We start from the raw sequence: 23,543 nt of genomic DNA, 5'->3' as shown, positions 1-23,543 counted from the left end.
GCTGAAGGGTATAAGACCAGAGGAAGGGAACTTAGATTAAAACCCCCACTCTAGCTCTGAAAAAACAAACAAAAATACCCTGGAGTGCTGCTTTGAATAATTCTTTTTGCTCCTGAATTGACAGAAATAAAGCCCTCACAGTCGGGGACAGGAGAGGCTCTATGAACGTCTCGTGCAAATCTATCACCTCTCCATAAAAAATGGGGCCATAAAGAAAAACTCCTTGCACTGATATTTCTTTGTCATGAACATCTCTGATTGCGGCCGTGGTAATTGCTGCAATCCATAAGGATCTGCTGTCTAATGAAAGAGAGATTTACTAATGAAATTAACCCTTGCAGACAGTTAAATTAATGTTTATAAAACACAAAAACATATTTTGGTACTTCAAATATTAACAAAAGTAGTAAAAATCTAAGTCTTTTATCAAATAGGTAATCCTCTAATGTCTTATTTCAGATGACCAAGAATCTGTATCCGCTAAACTGCTGCAACCAGATGAGAAAAGAAAGATCTCGAAGTTCTCCATCAATGATGACTGGCATGATCTTGTCCTCCCTGAAGGATTCAGTGACGGGCAAAAATTCTTCCCAGGTTACTGTACGGGTGGTTTGATTGTAATGACAACGCCAATTATGAGAGTCAAAATGTGTACACTCCAGAACTAACCCCAAAGCTGGCGCCAGCGGAAGGTTGGTCTTATTAATTCGCACTGACAGAGGAAGTAATTCAGGTGTAGCAGCACCTTTCACCACAGCTATGATAAGACCAACCATTTTCCGGATCTGGTGCATCATGAAGCTTTGTCCTTTAATTAAAATTCTTGCAAATTCCACACCATGGCGAACAAAGGGCTCCGAGCAGGAGATTTGGTATATGTGTCTACGTGCACTGGGGTCATCTGACAATTTTCCTCTTGTGAAGTTGTGGAAGCTGTGTGTTCCTTTATAGAAAGAAAGAAGTCTGTTGACATGGTGGAAGTCCTCCCGAGGCAAACGAAAACTGGAGTCCGGAACAGAGCTGGGATCCCGAGATAGGGCAAATGTGGGCAGTGTATAGGAATAGGTCCGCGCATCACACATAATCTTAGAATTGAAGCCGGTGGTCGCTCTTTTCACACCTAGATACAAAAATCCAAACAAACAAAGAAATATATGTTATAATGTAAACTAAAGTGAACCGATCAATTGCAATATGCACCCAGAACCACGAGCAGTTCTGGGTGCATATTACTAATCCCTGCCTAACTGTCCCTGTATACACTAGCATAGATAAAGAGATCTTTAGAAAAAGTATTTCTAAAGATCTTTTATGATATGCTAACGATCGTAGGGACTAGTCACAAGGGCGTTAGTTCCTGTGCTCATTCCGCCCTCTTAGCAGGTTAGCACACCCAGAGGCATGCTAACATGCTATTCAATGCAGCGTCATCAGCGGTGACGCATGTATTTGTGTCCGCTGTTACCACTGATGGTTGAGCCTAGAATGTACGGGTTAGTGGGCGTGACTTGCTTGGTTGGTGGGTGTGGTGATGTTTCCTCTCGTCTACCATAATCATGCAAGGGGAACTTCCGCCCACACTCCCCCATCTAGAGGTCTTACCTCCAGACCAATACTACTATTATAAACAACTCCATGCCCAGTGAACTTAGAAAAATAATGTGGAAACGACGGATTGCATTTTGAACACACTTTTACCATGTGATATGAACATGTTGAAATTTTATCATACTTTGAAGGAGCCTGTATACTCTAGCATCTACCCACCGCTGATCAGAAGTCCCGGCAATTCCGGTCATGTGTACTAGACCTCTCTGAAGCCGGGACGCGTACGCCCAGCTTCATAGTGCACATGACCGGAAGTGTCGGAACTTCTGATCAGCGGTGACAGCGGACACAGGTACGTACATCCCTGATGATGATGATGCATTGAATACTATGTTAGCACACCCCTGGGGGCGTGCTACCATGCTAAGAAGGTGGAATGAGCGAAGGAACTAACGCCCCCCCCTTGTGACTAGTCGCTGGCCTCATTAGCATATCAAAGGATCTTTAGAAACACTTTTTCTAAAGATCTCTTTATCTATACTAGTGTATACAGGGATGGTTAGGCAGGGATTACTAATATGCACCCAGACCTGCTCATGGTTCTTAATGCATATTGCACCTGACAGATTCCCTTTAAGTTGTTACAATAATATACTTTTGGATTTGGTTTACTACCTGTAACACGGATTTCTGATGGAAGGTAAGAGTTGATGGTTTCCACGGGATTTACACCGTTTTCAAAGAGTTTTACAGAGATAACTTGAGCCAAAGCAGAAACACCCTAAGACAAAAAATACATTCATTATTTCTTCTCTAATTATAATGAATCTCATTGTTTGTCTGCATACACTTAAACATAAGACTGAATATGTATTGAGGATTTGTTTTTAATTCGTCCTTTTAGATTTTCCTATAAATAATAACAATATTTCATTATTAAAAGGATACTTCACTAATCAGACAATTGCTTCTCAATCACTATGTTTCCCCCAATTAAAATAATAACACTTATACTCACAGGCTTCTCCGGGGCTTGCCTGATACAGTTATGTCATGCGATCCCTGTGGTCAATCACCGGCACTTCAGTGTCCTCTCCTTCAAATGTAATCAATATTCAGAGGAAGCAAAAGCTGTGGCTGCTCTCTCATTTCCTTTTGATGTCTGATTTGTCCAACGTAGAGGAGAGTGGAGCCAGTGCTGACTACCACAGAGATCACGTGACATAACATCACGCCAGCCCCGGAAGAGCCACTGCCAACACCGGTGGAACGGTGCCATGACAGGAGGGGAGCATTGGCAGTTATTAATTTACTTGGGTGAAACATACTGATTGACAAGGGGTTGACTGATTAGTGGACTACGCCTTTGAGCACTTTTTTTTTATTGTAAGTGACATCAATCTTCTAGGTTAGGATCCAATGCTTGTCCAGATTGAGGTTTGTTGTTGCAATGAATTATCTTACTTATGTAATCAATAATGCAGGCTTTCTTTTAAACAGACAGTTTTTTTGCAGCATTATTAAAATTGTAAATAAACACGATTAATAGGATGTGTTTTTATAAAAGATACATTTATCGAAATGTCGGTGACTATTTCATTTTTGAAAGATCACTGCTAGAACGCAAAAGTGAGAATTTATCTATTGTGTTCCCTGCATCATGCTTCTGCCTGACAATCACATGCAATCCCTTGCTTACAGTTTTCATTGCAGTTGAGCATCTATGCAAAAAAGTTAATTGTCCGAATTTATTATGTCTCTATAATAATAATAATATTTATGCACTTACGTATTTTGTGTTTTATAAGATACAGCCCAAATTTAAAGATAAAAAAGGTAATAAAAAATACGGGGTCCGTTTTATAATCCGGTGGTGTCTTACCGGAGGGGGGGCGCCAGCGGGGGTGGGGCGGGAGGTCACAGGAGGCAGGGGCGGTGGTGGAGCGGGTTGATGCTGCAGGCGGTACAGAGGGGGGCCCAGATGCTCACTGAGGGTGCTGTTCTGCGGGCACTGCTCTATGCTGCGGCAGCGGGTGCTGCCCTGTGCTGGGGCGGCCAGCGTTGCTGCGTTGGTGATCGCTGCGGGCATAGAGGCACTGGTCATTCTGAAAATCTCGGCGGTGAGGACTTCAAAGAAATGGCAGCCGGAGTCGGTGCGTGCACAAATGAGAGCTTGAGCCGAGAGCGCCATCTGCACACGCGTCAATTCTGGGTGCCATTATTTGAAGAACTTACCGCCGACATCTTCAGAATGACCTGTGCCTTCCTGCCGCCACACAGAGCCCCGCCACAGAGCATCACCCACAGCACATCATTGTCCTGCCTCCTGCGACCCCTCTCCACTACCCCCGGTAAGCTACATTTGGATTTTAAAACGCACTGCTCATTTTCCTTTTTTGGGAGGCAAAGTGCGTCTTACAATCCGAAAAATACAGTATATAGCACCTTCATTTCCATAGCGCTTTACGTACATCAGCAACACTGTCCCCATTGGGGCTCACAATCTTAATTTTCTATCAGAATATCTTCGGAGTCTCTATGTCACCTTGCAGCCAAGTACAGTTCAACTTTCTTTCCAAAATTTTATGGGCAGAATAAAACTTTTGTTTTCTATGTAAAAATTTGACTTTGCTATGAAAAATGAAGTCCATGCAGAATAGCTGGAAAGATCAAAGAAAGTACTGTAAAGTGCATAGAAAACGAGGATGGCATAGGGACATGAAAAATCCCACCTTAGCCAATGCTAAATCTTTACAACCCTTTAAGGACCCACCTTGTCTGTGCGAGCACACCGCTGAAATCGCACAAGCTTTAAGTTAGTAGCACAAATCTCAGGAATACATTGTGCTTTTACAAGTGCAGAGACTAATTCTTCTTCAATAGACGGTACAGGAGAAGTTTTATTTATCTGAAAAAAAAAGAAAAAAAAAAAGAATCAAATTATACAGCCTTCATATTTCTACATTTTGTGTCCATGATAACAATAAGAAAAAACACTGAAGCAGTTTTATTAATGTGGTCTTAAATGAAACTTGTCACCAGGTTTACCCCATATTATTATTATAGCACCACTTATTCCATGGCGCTTTATTATATGTACCAGTCTTCACATGTAAACAAGAACAATGTCATGAACAATGCAAGTCAATGACTGGTACAGGAGAGAGGACCCTGCCCGCGAGGGCTCACAGTCTACAAGGAATGGTTGAGGATATAGTAGGTGAAGCAGAGCGGATCGTGCAGCGATATAGTGGACTGAGAGTTATTGCAGGTTTGGTGTGAGAGGTAGGTCTTCAGGTTCCTTTTGGAGCTTCCCAAGGTAGGAGAGAGTCTGATATGTTGGGGCAGAGAGTCCCAGAGTATGGGGGAGGCACGGGAGAAATCTTGGATGCGATTGTGGGAAGAGAAAATACAAGGGGAATAGAGAAGATGTTGTGAGGATCAGAGGTTATGTGCAGGTAAGTACTGGGAGACTAGAGAGAGGCCGCTTTACACACAACAATCTCGTTAGCGATGTGACATGCCCAGATCGTTGCTACGATTTGCTGAGATCGCTCATAGGTCGTTTTGTAGCGGTCACACGTACCCATCTCACAAACGACGCTACATCGTTCAGCGATATCTTGTTTGATCAAGGCGGTCGTGTGGACACCGTCACACAGCATTCCTCCCAATGATTCCGGCAACGACAGAGGCGTATAATTGTCCATAGCATACACCCTGGCTTGACACAATCAGAGCGGAGGAGGCGTTTAGCATTGCTCGTAACAACATGTTCGCGTCGCTGATGACGGACGCACTAACAATGTTGTTCGTCGTTGGCAGGGTATCAAACGTAGCAATATGTCTGCTGCGCTCGAAAAGACGAACAATATTTTGAAACTGAACGACGTGTCAACTATCAACGATTTTCGCTATTTTTAAGATTGTTGGGAGTCGCTTGTAGGTGTCACACGCAACGACGTCGCTAACGACAACGGAAGTGCGTCACAAAAACCGTGACCCGACGACATATCGTCAGATAAATCGTAGCGTGTAACGGGGCCTTTGGTCACAGATGTAAGGAGGAGACAGGTTGTGGATGGATTTGTATGTCATAGTTAGGGTTTATAACTGGAATCGTTGGGTGATGGGAAACCACTTACAGTAATTAGCAGAGAGGAGATATCAGGGAATAGCGGGGGGACAGATAGATTAGTCGGGCAGCAAAGTTTAGAATATATTGTAGGTGTTCGTGAGCGTTACAAGGGAGGCCACAGAGCAAGCCATTGCAATAATCCAGGCGGGAGATGATGCGGGCATGCACTAGTGTTTTTGCAGCTTCTTGCTTAAGGAATGTACTAATCCGGGACATATTTTTTGAGTGGGAGTTGGCATGGGGTGAAGAAGGCTTCGATGTGTGGCTTGAAGGAGAGCAGAGTCGAGGGTTACCCCCAGGCAGCGGGCACGTGGAACTGCGGAGAGTAAGCAGCCATTGACTTTGATGGATAGATCTGTTGGAGGGGTGGGGGTTGAGTGAGAAGGAGGAAAGATAATGAATTCTATTGTGTGCATGCTGAAGCGCACCAATCACCGGGACTTTCCTATATAACCTAAAGCCAGTCCTATACTGGCACTATCAGGTTGATTCCCTACATACCTTTAGTTGTTAGCTAGGATGTATAGGTTATAAAATCCAAGAAACTTTACTTTCTTGTATTTTAAAACCTATACATTCTAGCTGACAACTAAAGGTATGTATAGAATCAGCCTGATAGTGCCAGTATAGCACTGGCTTTAGGTTAATGGGGCGAATGGGGGGTGATTTGAACTGTTAGGTTTTTAATTTTTTTTAAACTTTTTTTTCTATTTTACTAGTCCCCCTAGGGAACTATAAGGATCAGCAGTCTGATCGTTGATTAATTTCTGCTGATCAGAGCAGCATTGCATCAGCAAAAATGCTGCTCTCCTATTACAGCCGATGCTGTGTCGGCTGTAACAGGAACTACGTCATGATAGCGACAGGAGTCATCACATGACCCGTCACTACCATGACTCCCTGTGATCGTGTCATGGGGCCTCCGAAGGTGGCGGGGAAAGGCGCAAACCCCGCTGCGGCGATTTAAATTGTGCTGTCACATTCTGACAGCACAATTTAAGGGGTTAACAGGCGCAAATGTATCTTGGATACACATGGGCCAGTTATCTGCGCATGTCTGCTGTTTAAATCAGCAGAAGTGCAGAGATCGCTGCTGGCTCAACGCAACAGCCGGCGGTGATCACCCCTTCATAATTTAGGACGTACCGGTATATCTTCGGTTGTGAAGGTGTTAAGAGGGCTTAAGGGTGGTGTTTTTAGTTTATGTAAAGAAAACCTGGTGACCGTACCCTTGAAATGTAGAAAACTGATATTTAGGACAGATGTGCTGACACAGTCACAGTGGCTGATGCAGGGTGATAAATTTGGCTCATCTTTAGACATTTGAATAACTTTATATCGCCTCTGGGTTGTTTTACTTTGGACCATTTTTTGTACTCCAATTTTGGCCCAATCAGGTACATCACAGCTTAAAGAGTTTGTCCGCTACTTTAACAATGATAGCCTATTCTTAGGATAGGTCATCAATGTCTGACCAGCCGGGGTCTGACACCCCCACCACCGCCAATCAGCTGTTATTGGTGCCGGCAGCCTGTGGTTCGAAATGCCCAGTTCCGGAGCTGCCCTGTCTTCCGATAGTGGCCACAGCCAGGCACTGCACATTCACCTCTAACTGATTTAATTAGGAAGAGGATGTGCAGTACCTGGCCGCTTTCAGTTCATGGGGCAGCTCTGGAACTCAGCATTTTCAGCTACATGCTGCCGCCGCCAACACCGAGAACAGCTGATTGGCGGGGGTGACGGGTGTCCCACCCTGGCAGATCAGATATTGATGACCTAAACTAAGGCTAAGTCATCAATGTTAAAGTAGTGGACAACCCATTTAAGCTACGCCTCATTCCCATTGTGACATAAAAATTGTCCGAGAATTAATATCATACACTGCATGGACACCAGAAATGTCTCCAATTAAGGCACACTAGTCCCATTTTGGGTTTTCCTAAGGGGAATCTGTCACCAGGTTTTTGCTACCTAATCTGATAGTAGCATAACATAGGGGCAGAGATCCTGATTCCAGTGATGTGTCATTTACTGGACTACTCAGTGTAGTTTTGATATAATCACAGTTTAATCAGCAGTAGATTACCATTAGAGGACTACTTGGCGTGCTGCAGGTAGTCCAGCATATTTATGAGCGCTGTATAACTGCTAGATCTGCAGTGGAGAAAACATTGATTTTATCAAAATGACAGCAAATAGCTCAGTAAGTGACACATCGCTGGAATCAGGGTCTCTGTCTCTACATTATGCTGCTCTCAGATGGGGGAGCAAAAACCCTTTAAATGACAAAATAAAAGGAGACAATAAATAAAACTTTTTGGTTTAGACAGCCTTACCTGCATGCCGGAATAACCTGAGCCACAGTAAACCATTTGTATAACATGATTCTTTCTTGGAAGGACAACTATATTCTTTAAAAAATTCTTTTGTGCCCCTTCATCTTCTTCCACTGACGTATTTTCCAATGAATTATTTTCATCTTTCTAAACCAGAAAATAAAAAAGGACAATAACTTACGTATACTAACCAGGTAAATTCCCCACCTCACCAGCGCCCCAAATCTTTGTCAGTTGTCATGCAGCAATAATATTATCACCACCCTGAAGTCACCACTGCAGTCAGTCACTTTCCTCCACGGTGATGGTAGCACGGTTGGCCAGAACATCATGGCTGCAGGACAACTTAGACCTGCAAGTCCATCAAAGTGGTGGGCATTTACAGAGTGAATATAAGTGATTTTTTTTATTTTAGTGCATCCCCTGCTTTCTGGCAATGGTTGCTTGCAATCGCACACACTGTCTGTGTCCCCATCATGTGGTGTAAAAAAACATATTTATTGTTGTAGGGTTCCCCCATATTATGATACCCAGCACAGATAAAGCCCACGGCTACAGGCTGCAGCCCCCAGCAGTGTGCTTATCTTAGCTGTGTATCAAATTAAGAAGAACCGCATGCAGCTTTTTTTTTTGTATTATTATTATTTAAATAAATAATGTAAAAAAACAGCGTGCGGTACCCCTTAATTATGATACCCAGCCAAAATAAAGCTGACAGCTGGGGGCTGGTATTCTCTGGCTGGGAAGGCCCATGGTTATTAGGCCCCCCAGCCTAAAAATAGTAGCCTGCAGCCGAACAGAATTGTCAAATCCATCAGATGCGACAATCCTGGCACTTTACCCAGGCGCTTAAATGTCTGCACCAAATTTGCATCTCCTGGAAGAAAACTGCACTGAAACCGCATCAAAACCGTTTTTGTGTGTTTTTTTACCAAGAGATGCAGATTTGGTTTAGAAATGCATACACCATACAACTGCATTGTGTTTTAATGCAGGGTTTTTTTGCCAGAACATGCAGATTTGGTGCAGGAATATGGTGTATAAATTTCAACACCAAATCAACATCTCTTGGCAAAAAAATACACAAAAACTGTTTTGACATAATTTTCTGCCACAATGCAACCCTAAATGTCACGCGCTGTGACTTCAATATCTATGTACAGTAGCAGAGTCAGAACTGTCATGGGATTTTGTGTGGATTACGTGAGAACTGGGTGTTTGTGGTTACTAAATTAGAAAAAGTGTGTTTTTTGTATTTTAATTCAAATAAAGGATTTTTTTCAGTGTTCGTGTTTCTTTTTACTTACAGAATAGTAATGTGGGGATCTCATAGATGCCTCCCATTACTAATCTAGAGCTTAGTGGCAGCTATGAGCTGTTATTAATCCCTTATTACCCTGATTACCACCACACCAGGGCAATCTGGATAAGCTGGGTAAAGTGCTAGGATTGTCACATCTAATATATGCGACAATTCTGGTCAACCGCAGGCAGCTATTTTTAGGCTGGGGGGGGCCAATAACCATGTGCCTCCTCAGCTTGATAATACCAGCCCACAGCTGTTTACTTTTATCTTGGCTGGGTATCAAAATTGGGTGGGACTGCACGCGGATTTTTTAAATTATTTATTTAAATTATAAAATAGGTCACTCTTATTTTGATACACAGCCAAGATTTAGAAGGCGTCTGGGGGCTGCCGCCTGTAACCGTATGATTTATCTGTTCTGGGTATCATAATATGGAGGGACCCTATGACCAATTTTTTTTAATTTATTTATTTTTACACCACATGATAGGAACACAGACAGCGTGTGTGATTGAGAGCAGTCAGACATGCTGTCGCACAGGGTGGGGGCGTAGTCTTTTACAACCAATCACAGACACCAGGACTGCCCATGAGAGGGGCAAAGCAGTGCATATGCATGAGGTTAATGAGTGGCCCCGGAAGTAGTGTTACAGCCTGGCCGGGAGACTGGTAAGTATAACGCATCTGCTCTAATCTCCCTATCCCTTCTACCACCATTTTAAGGCGCCTGATTCGGGTCTCCATAGACTTAAATGAGAATCGGCGTCTGGCAAGATATTCGGGATTAATTCCAGGCGCGAACTGGGTTTTTGTTTTCTAAATCCGGTTAGAACCCGGGTATCTGGGGGTTCGCCATTCACTATTCAGAATGTTATGACATATCCTAGCAACATGCCATCATTAATGATAGCAAAACACCTCTAAAAGAATGTGTCAGTACCTGGTATGGAATATTGACTGTCGGGCTTGAAAATCGTAGAAACTGGTTTCGGCACATATTCCTCGAGTGCAGATTCAGCAGCGTTATCCTCCTCATTTTCTTCCTGATGCAATGTGAGAGATACAATGTATCAAATAATCGTTTCATAAAATTGATTAAAAAAGCTCTCCCAGGAAACTCTGTATTACCTAAACCTGTCTAAGGCCCCCTTCACATGTCTGTGTTTCCGGTACGTGTGGCATGCGTGCAAGTGCCTTATTTTCCATGGATGCTACCTGTACCCATTATAACCTACGGTGCTGCTCACACGTCCTTATTTTTCAGGCTGCACGGATGACAAGTGCAAATACAAGTCTATGGGACGGTGAAAACACTTACAGCACACGTATGGCAGCAGTGTACAATCCGTGTGCTGTACGTGTTTAACACTGAGAGTATAGGAGAAGTTTAGTAATTTGATTTTCCATATCCATAACATAAAAACACGAATGAAACATGTTTTTAAAAACGTACACACAGATGAGCAATTCAAAGTACACACAGATGATGAAAACAGATGGTGCCACAGGTAGGCATCTTTATATGGACATGTGAACGGGCCTAAAGGTAATTTTAGTGTAGTGTAAGTGCAGTATACTCACCGATTACTGTCTTCCCCAGTTTCCAGCACCTCTTCTCACTCTCATGACTTCTACTCACCAGATCACTCTAAGTCCATGGATCATCAGAAGATCCCCCCATTGACTTATAATGTAAAAGTGATTTCTGGCTCACATCATAAACAGTGTGATCCGCAGTGTCGGAGCTGCAGTCATGTGAGTGAGAAGAGGGGATGACGGCGATCGGTGAGTACGGTATATTCCAAACTTACTCTACATACACATATTCTGTAGACCGTGTTAGGCTACTTTCACACATCCGGCTTGAGCTCTGCGGCTCAATCCGGCTGTGCAAGCTATGCAACGGATGCGGTGAAAACACCGCATCCTTTGCATAAGTTTTTCCTTTGCGGCCAGTCCGGTTTTTGCCGCTTGCGGCATGCTACTGAGCATGCGCAGTGGCAAAAACCGCATGCGGCGGCCGGATGCGGTTATTGCCGCATCCGGCCGCCATAGGCATGCATTGAAAAATGTGCCGCATCGGCCGAATGCGGCGCAATGCGTTTTTTTTTTGCCGCACGAAAAAACGTGCCAGGCAACGTTCCATCCGGCCGCCGCATCGGCTAAATCTGCCGCATGCGGCAAAAACCGGATGGAACGCAAGGCCATGCGGCACAATGCGGCACTAATTAAAGTCTATGCAGGAAAATCGCAACCGGCAGCAAAAAAAACCGGTTGCGATTTTCCTGCAAAGTGCCGGAGTGTGCCGCATTGCAGAAACCGGAGGTGTGAAAGCAGCCTTAGGGAATAAAATGGGGGTTTTTTTAGCTTCTTTACTAACAAATAGCCAATAGCTCTATACCTGGACCACACAGTGCTTCATGGTCTAGAAGGATCTGGGCAAAGTATTCACACAGCATAAAAAGGGAGACTATATGAAGAAGCTACAGCTCTTGTGCTTTGGTAGTTGTCAGATTTCTATACAATAGAGAGCCTCCTTATGACATATGGAACGCTCATATATCTGTGATCGAGGTGGTCTCAGAAGGATAACACCTGCCCATAGACATTAAGGGCGTATAGACATCATAGATGGGGCAACTCCTTGGGAATCCTCTCCATGAGTTAGAACAAGAGCTTCTCCATGAATGCTCTTGTGGGCATAAAGGAACTCTGTCAGCAGGTTTCTGCTATGTAAACTGAAGACAGCATGCTGTAAGGGTAAGGCTAGGTTCACACACTGCGTTTTTTTGACGCTGCGTTTTTGTGCGTTTTTTTGCGGCAAAAACCGCACAAAAACGCACGCGTTTAGCCGCGATTTGGTGCGTTTTTTTGCTGCGTTTTTTTATCAGTGAACAATGCCATTAAAGATTGTTGAAAAAAAAAAAAAAAAGGTCTGACGTCATTTCCCTCTTCAATATGTTCTTCATTCTCCACTAGTGTATGCAATCGAGCAGACAGCTGCAGAACTACAAGGCTCAGCATGCTCCATACAGGACTGTATGCTGGAGGGAGAGGCAGAGGGAGCAGAACTACAAGGCTCACCATACTCCATCTAATAGTGTATGCAGGAGAGCAGACAGCAGCTGCAGAACTACAAGGCTCAGCATCCTCCATCCGGGACTGTATGCAGGAGTTTTTTGCCCCCCCAAAAAAATGACGCGGGCTTCGCCATATTTTTGTATGCTACTCGGGTACAGCAGGCAGGTACAGGCTGCCCCCAACCCCAGCTGCCTATTTGAACCCGGCTGGGAACCAAAAATATAGGGAAGCCCTTTTTTTTTTAATTATTTCATGAATTTCATGAAATAATTAAAAAAAAAAAAAATGACGTGAGCTTCGCCCAATTTTTGAGTCCAGCCGGGTACAACTAGGCAGCTGGGGATTGGAATCCACAGTGCAGGATGCCCATGCTTTCTGGGCACCCCCGCTGTGAATTGCAGTCCCGCAGCCACCCCAGAAAATGGCGCTTTCATAGAAGCGCCATCTTCTGGCGCTGTATCCAACTCTTCCAGCTGCCCTGATGCCGGGTGGCTCGCTGGGTGAGCACCCGAAAACTGCGCAAAAACGCACTGTGTGAACTTACCCTAAGTTCACACAGTGCGTTTTTCGCGGCGTTTTTGCGCAGTTTTCGGGTGCGTTTTTGCTCAGAAAACTGCATGACTTTGCTTCCCCAGCAAAGTCTATGAGTTTTCATTTTTGCTGTCTGCACACAGCGTTTTTTTTCAGCTGCGTTTTTGTGGTGCCACAAAAACGCAGCATGTCAATTATTCCCGCGTTTTTCACTGCGCTTTTCATCCATTGAGTGCAATGGGATGTTGAAAGACGCAATGAGAAACGCAAATAGCTGCGTTTTGGTGCGTTTCTAAGACCAAAAACGCAGCTATAAACACAGGAGGTGGGTAGTAAAGTGACATGTACAGGAAGAGGATTCCTTCTGTCAGTAAACACAGAAGCGTGAATCATCCCGGTACCGTCACCGCCGCTTCCACCTCCGGTCCTGTGCATGTATGCTGCCGTGCGGCGCCATGTCTGGGCGGGAGGTGGAAGCGGCTGCGAAAACAAAAGTTAACAGTAGAAAAAAAAAAGTTATACTTACCTGTCTGCAGACTCCCGGTGCCATGCCCGCTCCCATCTCCTCTCACGGTATCGCCGCTCCGGCTGTGTGCAGATGGCTGGGACACCTCCGAGATAGATGCAGGACCTGGCGATGGATCACCTGATGCAGTCACCTGACGCATCAGGTGATCGTAAGTATCGCGGTGACGCGGGCGGCCGGCCGGTTTAAGCTATCAGCGGATGCGTCAGGAGACTTCATCCCTGATTACCGGCAGCTGCTGCAGCGATCGGACAGGATCAGACTCCCGCCCCATCGCTCCAGGAGCTGTCGGTAATCAGCACATAAGTATTTTTTTTTTGCACCGATGCATCTGCTGATTGTATAAACGGCTTTTATACAATCAGCTGATGTGTGATGTGCTTCAGCCCCTAGAACCTGACACATCATCTGATCGCTTTGCCTTCCAGCAAACCGATCAGATGATATTGGATCAGGATTGGACGGCGCGGGACCCTTGACCCAGGATTACTGCGGAGGGGGGTTCTTTATTTCAATAAAGATAGAGTCACTAATTGTGTTGTGTTTTATTTCTAATAAAAATATTTTTCTGTGTGTTGTGGTTTTTTTTTATCTTTACTAGAAATTCATGGTGGCCATGTCTAATATTGGCGTGACACCATGAATTTCAGGCTTAGGGCCAGCTTTACAGCTAGCCCTAACCCCATTATTACCCAGCGAGCCACCCGGCATCAGGGCAGCTGGAAGAGTTGGATACAGCGCCAGAAGATGGCGCTTCTATGAAAGCGCCATTTTCTGGGGTGGCTGCGGGACTGCAATTCACAGCGGGGGTGCCCAGAAAGCATGGGCATCCTGCACTGTGGATTCCAATCCCCAGCTGCCTAGTTGTACCCGGCTGGACTCAAAAATTGGGCGAAGCTGACGTCATTTTTTTTTTAAATTATTTCATGAAATTCATGAAATAATTAAAAAAAAAGGGCTTCCCTATATTTTTGGTTCCCAGCCAAGTTCAAATAGGCAGCTGGGGTTGGGGGCAGCCTGTACCTGCCTGCTGTACCCGGCTAGCATACAAAAATATGGCGAAGCCCACGTCATGTTTTTGGGGGGCAAAAAACTCCTGCATACAGTCCTGGATGGAGGATGCTGAGCCTTGTAGTTCTGCAGCTGCTGTCTGCTCTCCTGCATACACTATTGGATGGAGTATGGTGAGCCTTGTAGTTCTGCTCCCTCTGCCTCTCCCTCCAGCATACAGTTCTGTATGGAGCATGCTGAGCCTTGTAGTTCTGCAGCTGTCTGCTCTATTGCATACACTAGTGGAGAATGAAGAACATATTGAAGAAGGAAATGACATCAGACCTTTTTTTTTTTATTCAACAATCTTTAATGGCATTGTTCACTGATAAAAAACGCATAAAGACGCAGTGAGCAAAAACGCAGCAAAACGCAGCAAAAAACCGCACCAAATCGCGGCTAAACGCGTGCGTTTTTTGCCGCGTTTTTTTGCTGCAGGTGCGTTTTTGTGCGGTTTTTGCCGCAAAAAACGCACAAAAACGCAGCGTCAAAAAAAACGCAGTGTGTGAACCTAGCCTTAAAGTTAAAACAGAGAAATCAGCCCTGTATTTATCTCAAAATGTGTATTTTTGTTTATCTTCAATGTTAGTTTAAGCCTCTTAGCTTTATCATTAGTGGGTCTAAGCATCCATGAGCTAAAGTCCAACTCTGGCCCCCTCTGTGATTAGCAGCTTCTGTCTATGGAAATGTACAATGAAAGCCTGATGTGGGCGGAGGCAGCTCTCCCAGCACTGCTACATGCAAAATGTAAAATCTTGACTTGTGTCAAAATGGCTGCACCCAGTAATCTAAGTGATACACCGTTGGATTCAGAATCTCCTTGCCTACATTATGCTGCTCTCAGATGAAGTAGCAAAAACCTGCTGACAGATTCCCTTTAAAGCATTTTCTTTTTCAATGCTAGGGTGGTGCTTTTAACCTAATGTCTCTGTCCAGTCTTAGGGTATGTGCGCACGTGTGCGTATTACATGCAGTTATGCTGCGTTCTGCACCGCAGCGTAACTGCATGCGTCCCCTGCACAATCTATGGAGATTGTGCAGGGGCTGTGCGCACGTGGCATGTTAGAACGCAGCGATTCGGCTGCTTGCCGAATCGCTGCGTTCTAAGAAGTGACATGTCACTTCTTTCCTGCGGTTTGCATGCTGTCTATAGGGAGAGGCAGCATGCAGAGCGCACGAATCTGCCGGCAACCATGCGCTTCAGAACACAGCTTTTCAGCTGCTCTCTGAAGCGCACATTTTCGGTGCGGTGCAGAGCGCACACGTGCGCACATACCCATATAGTCACAAGCTGCTAATGCATGTCTAGGAAAGCTAAAACAAGACCAGAACGAGACTCTCATAAACTTGTATTGAATTATGACCTCCAGCGCTCCATGAAACACTGGAGCTGCCAGCGTGTCACAACCTGGAGACCAGTAGGAGTGATGCTGGAAACAGATGACGATGGCGGTAGGTGAGTATAAGACGGGGGGACAGTGGACTTAAAAGCACCACTGCAGTGGGGAAATAGAAAAAAAAGCTGGAGTGATACATTAAGACATCAATATATTCCATTCCAGATCTACCACAAGACGGACACCAGTAGGGCCTGATACATCCCATTGACACTTTTGTCCACTATTTTACTAAATAAACCGTCCAACATGCTGTGCTATTTTGCATGAATTTCATGTCACTCTAAAACTGACCTCATCTGAATGGGGCTTCCTGAAATTAATGCAAAAACAGCATATGCAGATCTATGGAATGGAAGGCAGGCACCGACATTCCTGCCTCGTGTAAACATGTCTATGGTTGGATAGAGGACACGTTACTGAGCACTGGGTGTCTGACCTCTGGATATTCATTATTGACCACAACGATAAGGTGAGAAACAATGTTTCTCTCAAATACCTTGTGTTGCCAATAGTGACTGTGAGCAGCGTTCTTGCGGACCACCCTTCCAAATCGCCTGACCCCTGGGATCCGTGACCTCGGAGATCCGGTGATGTTCCGTCAACTTCCAGTTGACCTGACATCACCGTGGCCGGCCCCAGTCTCCGTGAGTTACCGGGCTTTGGGCAGAGTTTTTCCGCTAGTCACAGCCCAGCATCCCTCCTGCTTGCGCGCTGTGCAGTGAAGGAGGGAGCAGAGAGATGCTGGGCTGTGATGAGCAGTGAAACACCGCCCATAGCCAATCACGCACGGAGACTGGGGCCGCTTCGGTGATGTCATAGAAACAGGAAGTTGACGTGACATCATCGGATCCCCGAGGTCACAGAGTCCAGGGTAGAATGTATGTGTTCCTGACAGGTATGACGTAACTTGTCACGTGATGGGGCGTGTTTAAAATCCAGCCTGATGTTTCCAGGAATAAACATTGTTTTTCTAACTCCACGTGGGCATAGAGTTGATTATAATAGAAGTGGGGGTCTAGGGGTGAGACCACGAGACATGGTCTGGATCCCATAGACAACGTGTGGACAAATACACCCTCAGCTCAGGGCAGGCTGCAGATACCTGGGGATTGCTGGGGTCCTGGGACTCAGACCCCCAAGGATCAGATACTTATTCCCTGTCTTTAGAATACCGTATATTTGGAGTTTTGGGGAACATCCCTTTAAGTGGCACTGGAACCGAGGCAAGGAGAAGACTGCTGTGGGCACTGTATAAGGCTACTTTCACACTTGCGTTCAGCGCAGTCCGTCACTATGGAGACTAGCGCAGTCAGTTAACGCACTGCGCTATTATCCATAGACTTGTATGGACAATGCACTGTAACGCAAGTGTCAGCGTTGCATCCGCTGGACAACACGTCGTTATTTTGACGCTGCGTCGGGCGGAAGGAACGCATCATGCAACTTTTTTTGAGCAGCGGAAACCTTTATTTTTCACTGCGCATGCTCATTTTTTTTTCTTTTAAATCACAGAATCTTTATTTTATTTCTCGGTGGCCGAACGTTCAGCTGAGCGCCCGGCAGTCGGGTGATCAGCTGATCGTTCACAATAGTCTGCTGCCGGATATGGACTGCGCTATTCTCCATAGTGACGGACTGCGCGGAACGCAAGTGTGAAAGTAGCCTAAGGCTCTGTGCGCACTGGGAAGTGGAATTTTCTTGAGAAAATTCCGCATGCCCTCAAAGATTACCGCACCCGCGGTAAAAAACCGCGGGAAACCGCACCCGAAAACCGCATGCGGTTTGCCGCGGTTTGCTGCGGTTTTACCGCGGTATTATTCGCGGTATTGCCGCGGTTTTGCCGCGTGCGGGTTGGGATGTGCTTTATTGCATTCAATGCAATAAAGCACATTGAAGAAAAAAAGAAAAAAAAAAAAAAAAAAAGTCATTTAATTCTGAGAGTAGATAGACAGAAGAATAGACAGAGGGATAGATAGATAGAGAGATAGATGACAGATCGCTGCATTTCCCACGGTCGGCAGTGAGTTCACATTACCGGCCGTGGGAAATGACCGGTAATTACCTCTGCTGCTTTCATTCAGCGCTGTGTCTGTGACAGTCGCGGCTGGATGGAAGCAGCGCTGGACGTCGGACCTGGATTACGCCGGAGCTTTGGTGCGGGAGGGGTTAATAAAATGGTGAACGAGGCTTGTTTGTTTTATTTAAAATAAAGGATTTTTCGGTGTGTGTGTTTTTTTTCACTTTACTTACGGGTTGATCATGTCAGCTGTGACATAGACGCTGCCATGATCAAGCCTGGGGTTAATGGCGGTGGTCCCCCACCATCATTAACCCCTTGTATTACCTTGCCACCACTGCTACACGGTGGCAGGAAGAGCCGAGGACACGCCGGTATTGTCGCATATTGCATGCGACAGTCCCGGGGCAGCTGCGGCTGATATTCTCGGCTGTGGGAGGGGGAGTGAGGCGGGGGACATTACCCCTGCCCCTCTCCCTCCCCAGCCTGAGAATACCGGGTCGCCGCTGTGTGCTTACCTCGGCTGGACGGTAAATATACAGCGGAGCCCACGTTCTTTTTTTTCTATATTTCCGTTTTCTTTCTATGTGTGTTCTATGTGTCTGTGTCTATGTGATCTATGTGTCTGTGATGTCTGTGTGTGATCTGTGTGTGTGTTTACTCTGCACGGCTTCCTCTTCCTGTAATGACATCACTTCCCTGCAAAACCGCAAGCAAGTGATGCACATTACCGGAGGTAAACCGCAAAATACCGCAGGGAATAACGCAGGAAAACGCAGTGAACCGCACAGAATTTGCTGCCTGCGTTATTCCCTGCGGGATTTCATGATTAACATTGAGTCAATGGAGTGAAATCCCGCAGCGATGTGCGGAAAAGAAGTGACATGCACTTGTTTTTGCTGCGGGAATCCCGCAGCAAAACATGCAGCTGTCAAATTCCGCCCAGTGCGCACAGGATTTTTTTTCTCCATAGGATTTGCTGGTGATTCACTGCAGAGATGTTATGAACATTTTCTGCAGCGAAACATGCAGCAAATCCGCGGCAAAATCCGCGAAAAATCCGGTAAGTGCGCACATAGCCTAACTCGGGGCATCGGGGCTATGGGTCAGTGCAGTGTGAGGGGTGCAGCACACATTGGGTAAGGAGAAAGGATGGTTCCTGGTGTGGAGAAGGTCTGAGCAACACACGGAAAATGCAAACAATGAGTAAAGTATCAGCCCGGGGCCGCGCTGCCCTGCTGCTATCCGCTCCACAGGCGGCAGCGCACATCTGCAGAAATGACGCCCGCTACTGGGGCATGCTGGGATCTGTAGTTCTGTGACCACTGCAAAGTGATGGGAACATTACCTGACCAAATCACTGCAGATAACCCGGCAGAAAGGCTAGATGCTAGACTGTATGGGCTGGTTGCAGGTATGACGTCCCTTTTATCACGTGATAGGGGCGTGTTCAAAATACTGTCGGACGTTTCCAGACAGAATAAACATAGAGTTGTTTATATTACGGTAGAAGCGGGGGTAAGAGCTCCCGGTAGGGCGAAGTCCCCTTGCAAGATTACAGTGCACTGAAGGAAAAACCGCCACGCCTATGAAGCAAGTAGGTCACGCCGACTAACCTGGAAGCAGCCCATACATTCTAGGCTCAACCCATCAGAAAGCACTGCATGTCCAGGAACAGGGCCCGGCCCGGGAGTGTGACGTCAGGACCACGTGATTAGCCACATGTGTGGGAGGAGTCTGAATATGAATGGCGGATAGTGTATGTCACCGGGAAGAGGGAGATCTACTGGGTGTAATGTCTGTCACGTCTGGGTAGTACGGGTGTGTGTGTCACGTCTGGGTAGTACGGGGGGGTGTGTGTCACGTCTGGGTAGTACGGGGGTGTGTGTGTCACGTCTGGGTAGTACGGGGGGGTGTGTGTCACGTCTGGGTAGTACGGGGGTGTGTGTGTCACGTCTGGGTAGTGCGGGGGTGTGTGTGTCACGTCTGGGTAGTGCGGGGGTGTGTGTGTCACGTCTGGGTAGTACGGGGGTGTGTGTGTCACGTCTGGGTAGTACGGGGGTGTGTGTGTCACGTCTGGGTAGTACGGGGGTGTGTGTGTCACGTCTGGGTAGTACGGGGGTGTGTGTGTCACGTCTGGGTAGTACGGGGGTGTGTGTGTCACGTCTGGGTAGTACGGGGGGGTGTGTGTCACGTCTGGGTAGTACGGGGGTGTGTGTGTCACGTCTGGGTAGTACGGGGGTGTGTGTGTCACGTCTGGGTAGTACGGGGGTGTGTGTGTCACGTCTGGGTAGTACGGGGGTGTGTGTGTCACGTCTGGGTAGTACGGGGGTGTGTGTGTCACGTCTGGGTAGTACGGGGGTGTGTGTGTCACGTCTGGGTAGTACGGGGGTGTATATTATGCACTACGCTTGTGTCAGTCACAAAGTATCTTCCTATATATTAGGCAGAATTTGCTGATATATTATTGCCATGCAGTTATTAAAGAGGTTATCCGGCTTTTTTTTTTTAATTTACCTATTGGGCTCCATACGGCCATGTAAGTAGATACCAACTACAGTGCAACCTTGGTTTAAGAGCATAATCCGTTCTGGGAGTGTGCTTGGAAACCAAGTTACTCGTCTAGCAAAACAAGATTTCCCATAGGAAGTAATGCAAGCTCAGACAATTTGTTCCACAACTTGTTCAATGTCCCATCCTGGTCCCCTATTGTGCCATTCCACATATGCACAAAAACACACATTATGCTCACCTTACCGTCCGCTCCCTCGCCGGCCTCCTGGTTCTTGTAGTCCGCCGGTACAGGATGTGTATCGGGTAACCATCGCAACACAACCGATGCTGGACCTGCTGCTGCCAGAGCGCTGACGTCAAAGGCATGAGCCGCTTGCCTCTGATTGGCCAGCGCGCTGCCTTTGAGTAGCAGTTGACAGCAGAAGTTCCTCCATCATCGCGATAGTTACCTGATACACATCCTATACCGGCGGACTGCAAGAACCAGGAGTCAGGCGAGGGAACGGAAGGTAAGGTGAGCATAATATGTGTGTGTGCGTGTTTGTGTGGACTGCAAGAGCGGGTCAGAGCGCGGTAAAAGTACGGAACCGGAAGTGTGTGCGGTGAGTATTTGCACACCAAGTTACTCGTAAACCGAGGTTCCACTGTACCTACCTGCCCTGCTGTCAGCCCCTCTCCCCCGGCTCACAGTGGTCATGTGACTGCCCCTGCCAGGATTTTGCTACTTCCTGTGATGCATGTGAGCAAGAGCTTATCCCCCGCCTTGTTGATCGGCATCACAGCTGATGTCATTTTGATTGACAGTCTACTTCCCACTGCCTAACTCAGCACAGGCACTCTGGGTCAGTCAGTGCTAGGTACAGTGCAGCTTATGAATAGTAATAAGCTGGCATAAGAGAACAGTGACGTCACCTGCGGGCAGTACTGATCTCCTACATTGCCATATAGTGACACTGCTGCCAGCTTATTACTATACATAAGCAACCGGCAGTCCGGACACTGCGCTCCTCACACTGCGCTCCTCACACTGCGCTCCTCACACTGCGCTCCTCACACTGCGCAGGTGAGAGGCCGCACGTGAGAAGACTGTGGATGGTGGTGAGAGCGCATAGGGGAAGAGAGAGCGAACGGGGAGAGACCGTGCAATGCGGGGAGAAACCACACGGTAGAGTGACTGCACAGGGGGGAAAGAGACCGGAGAGTGGAGAGACCGCACAGGGGGAAAGGACCGCACATGGGGAGAGAGAGCATATGGGGGTGAGAGACCACGCGGTGGACGGCACAGGGGGAGAGAGATCGCACGGTGAAGGGACCGCACAAGGGGAGAAGACAGTGTGGGGGGTGAGAGAGCGCACAGGGGGACTGGAAGGAAAGAGTGTGTTAGAAAAAGGTGTACAAGAAACCGGGATAACTGCAGCCTTGATAGGATTGTTAAGAATGCCATTGAAAAATTTGAGGGAGATTCACAAGGAGTGAACTGCTGCTGGAGCCAGTGCTTCAAGAGCCACAACACACAGATGTATCCAAGACATGGGCTACAACTGTCACATTCTTTGTGTCAAGCCACTCATGACCAATAGACAACGTCAGAAGCGTCTTACCTGGGCCAAGGAGAAAAAGAACTGGACTTTTAAGGGGGCTTTACACGCTGCGATATCGTTAGTGAATTATCGTCGGGGTCACGGTGTTTGTGACGCACATCCGGCTTCATTAACGATTTCGCAGTGTGTGATACCTACGAGCGACCTTAAATGATCGCAAAATAGGTCAAAATCGTTTGCCGTGGACAGGTCGTCCTGAAACCAAAAATCATTGTCTGCTTATTAGTGATGTTGTTCCTCTTTCCTGCGGCACCAAACATTGCTGTGTGTGACGCCGCAGGAGCGACGAACATCTCCTTACCTGCGTCCCAACTTCAATGCAGAAGGAAGGAGGTGGGCGGGATGTTATGTCCCACTCATCTCCGCCCCTCCGCTTCTATTGGACGCCTGCCGTGGGACGTCACTGTGATGCCGCACGATCCGCCCCCTTAGAAAGGAGGCGGTTCGCTGGCCAGAGCGACGTCACAGGCAGGGCTGTGGAGTCGGAGTCGGAGTCGTGGAGTTGGAGTCGGAGCTCATTTTGGTGGAGTCGGAGTCGGAGTCGGTATAAAATGCACCGACTCCGACTCCTAAAATATATAATAAATTGGGGACAGGAGTGCAATGCAGAATGTGCTGAATATTTTACTAAATAATAACATTTAGTATAATGCTTATATTTAAGTGAAACATTTATTGTAGTACATGAATATGTGTATGTGAACATCAGACATTTAATTGTTTTTATGATACAATAATCAAGATATTTGGACAGAACATAAAATATTTATTGGAATACAACTTTAGAACACAAAAAACTAATAAATTGTAAATATGTAATATATATATATATATATATATATATATATATATATATATATATATATATATATATATACACACAGTGTATATACACACACAAGATATATATGTAATCTACTGTATATTACATAGTGTATTACATATTTACAATTTTACAGTTTTTTGTGTTTTAAAGTTGTATTCCAATAAATATATTTTATGTTCTATCCAAATATCTTGATTATTGTATCATAAAAATTATTAAATGTCTGATGTTCACATACACATATTCATGTACTACAATAAATTTTTCACCTAACTATAAGCAATATATGTAGGAGCCGGAGTCGGAGCCGGAGCCGGAGTCGGAGCCGGAGTCGGTGCAAGAGAATTTGAGGAGTCGGAGTCGGAGTCGGAGTCGAAGGTTTGGCTTACCGACTCCACAGCCCTGGTCACAGGGCAGGTAAGTCCGTGTGACGGGGACTAACGAGGTTGTGCGCCACAGGCAGAGATTTGCCTGTGTCGCACAACCGACGGGTGGCGGGTACTATTGCTTGCGATCTCGCTAGCGAGATCGCAGTGTGTAAAGTACCCTTTAGTCAATGGTCCAAGGTGTTTTCAGATGAAAGTATATTTTGCATTTCATTTGGAAATTAAGGTCCCACAGTGTGAAGGAAGAGTGGAGAGGCCACAATCCAAGCTGCTTCAGGTCTAG

The 23,543-nt window shown here is 46.2% G+C and overlaps 1 protein-coding gene across 3 annotated transcripts; it reads right to left on the bottom strand.

Annotated features, from left to right (window-relative positions):
* Positions 1-340: 340 nt before the first annotated feature.
* On the bottom strand, positions 341-19,598 carry LOC142301758 (pseudouridylate synthase 1 homolog). Of its 3 annotated transcripts, none has more exons than XM_075342778.1 (6): positions 19,550-19,598; positions 10,269-10,371; positions 8,023-8,169; positions 4,322-4,456; positions 2,224-2,329; positions 341-1,120 (listed from the first exon to the last, which is right to left on the bottom strand). In XM_075342778.1, exons 2-6 carry the CDS (start codon positions 10,362-10,364, stop codon positions 456-458), a joined length of 1,149 nt encoding a protein of 382 aa, XP_075198893.1. In that variant the 5' UTR covers positions 10,365-10,371; positions 19,550-19,598; the 3' UTR covers positions 341-455. The 3 variants fall into 3 exon arrangements, with proteins under 3 accessions (XP_075198893.1, XP_075198892.1, XP_075198894.1); XM_075342777.1 differs by lacking the exon at positions 19,550-19,598 and adding an exon at positions 19,282-19,424; XM_075342779.1 differs by lacking the exon at positions 19,550-19,598 and adding an exon at positions 16,413-16,470.
* Positions 19,599-23,543: the final 3,945 nt, after the last annotated feature.

Source organism: Anomaloglossus baeobatrachus, chromosome 4, assembly GCF_048569485.1.
Source record: "Anomaloglossus baeobatrachus isolate aAnoBae1 chromosome 4, aAnoBae1.hap1, whole genome shotgun sequence".
NCBI classification, from domain to species: Eukaryota; Metazoa; Chordata; class Amphibia; order Anura; family Aromobatidae; genus Anomaloglossus; species Anomaloglossus baeobatrachus.
The sequence above is the reverse complement of the archived record's forward strand: the minus strand, read 5'-3'. Positions and strand labels throughout refer to the sequence as shown.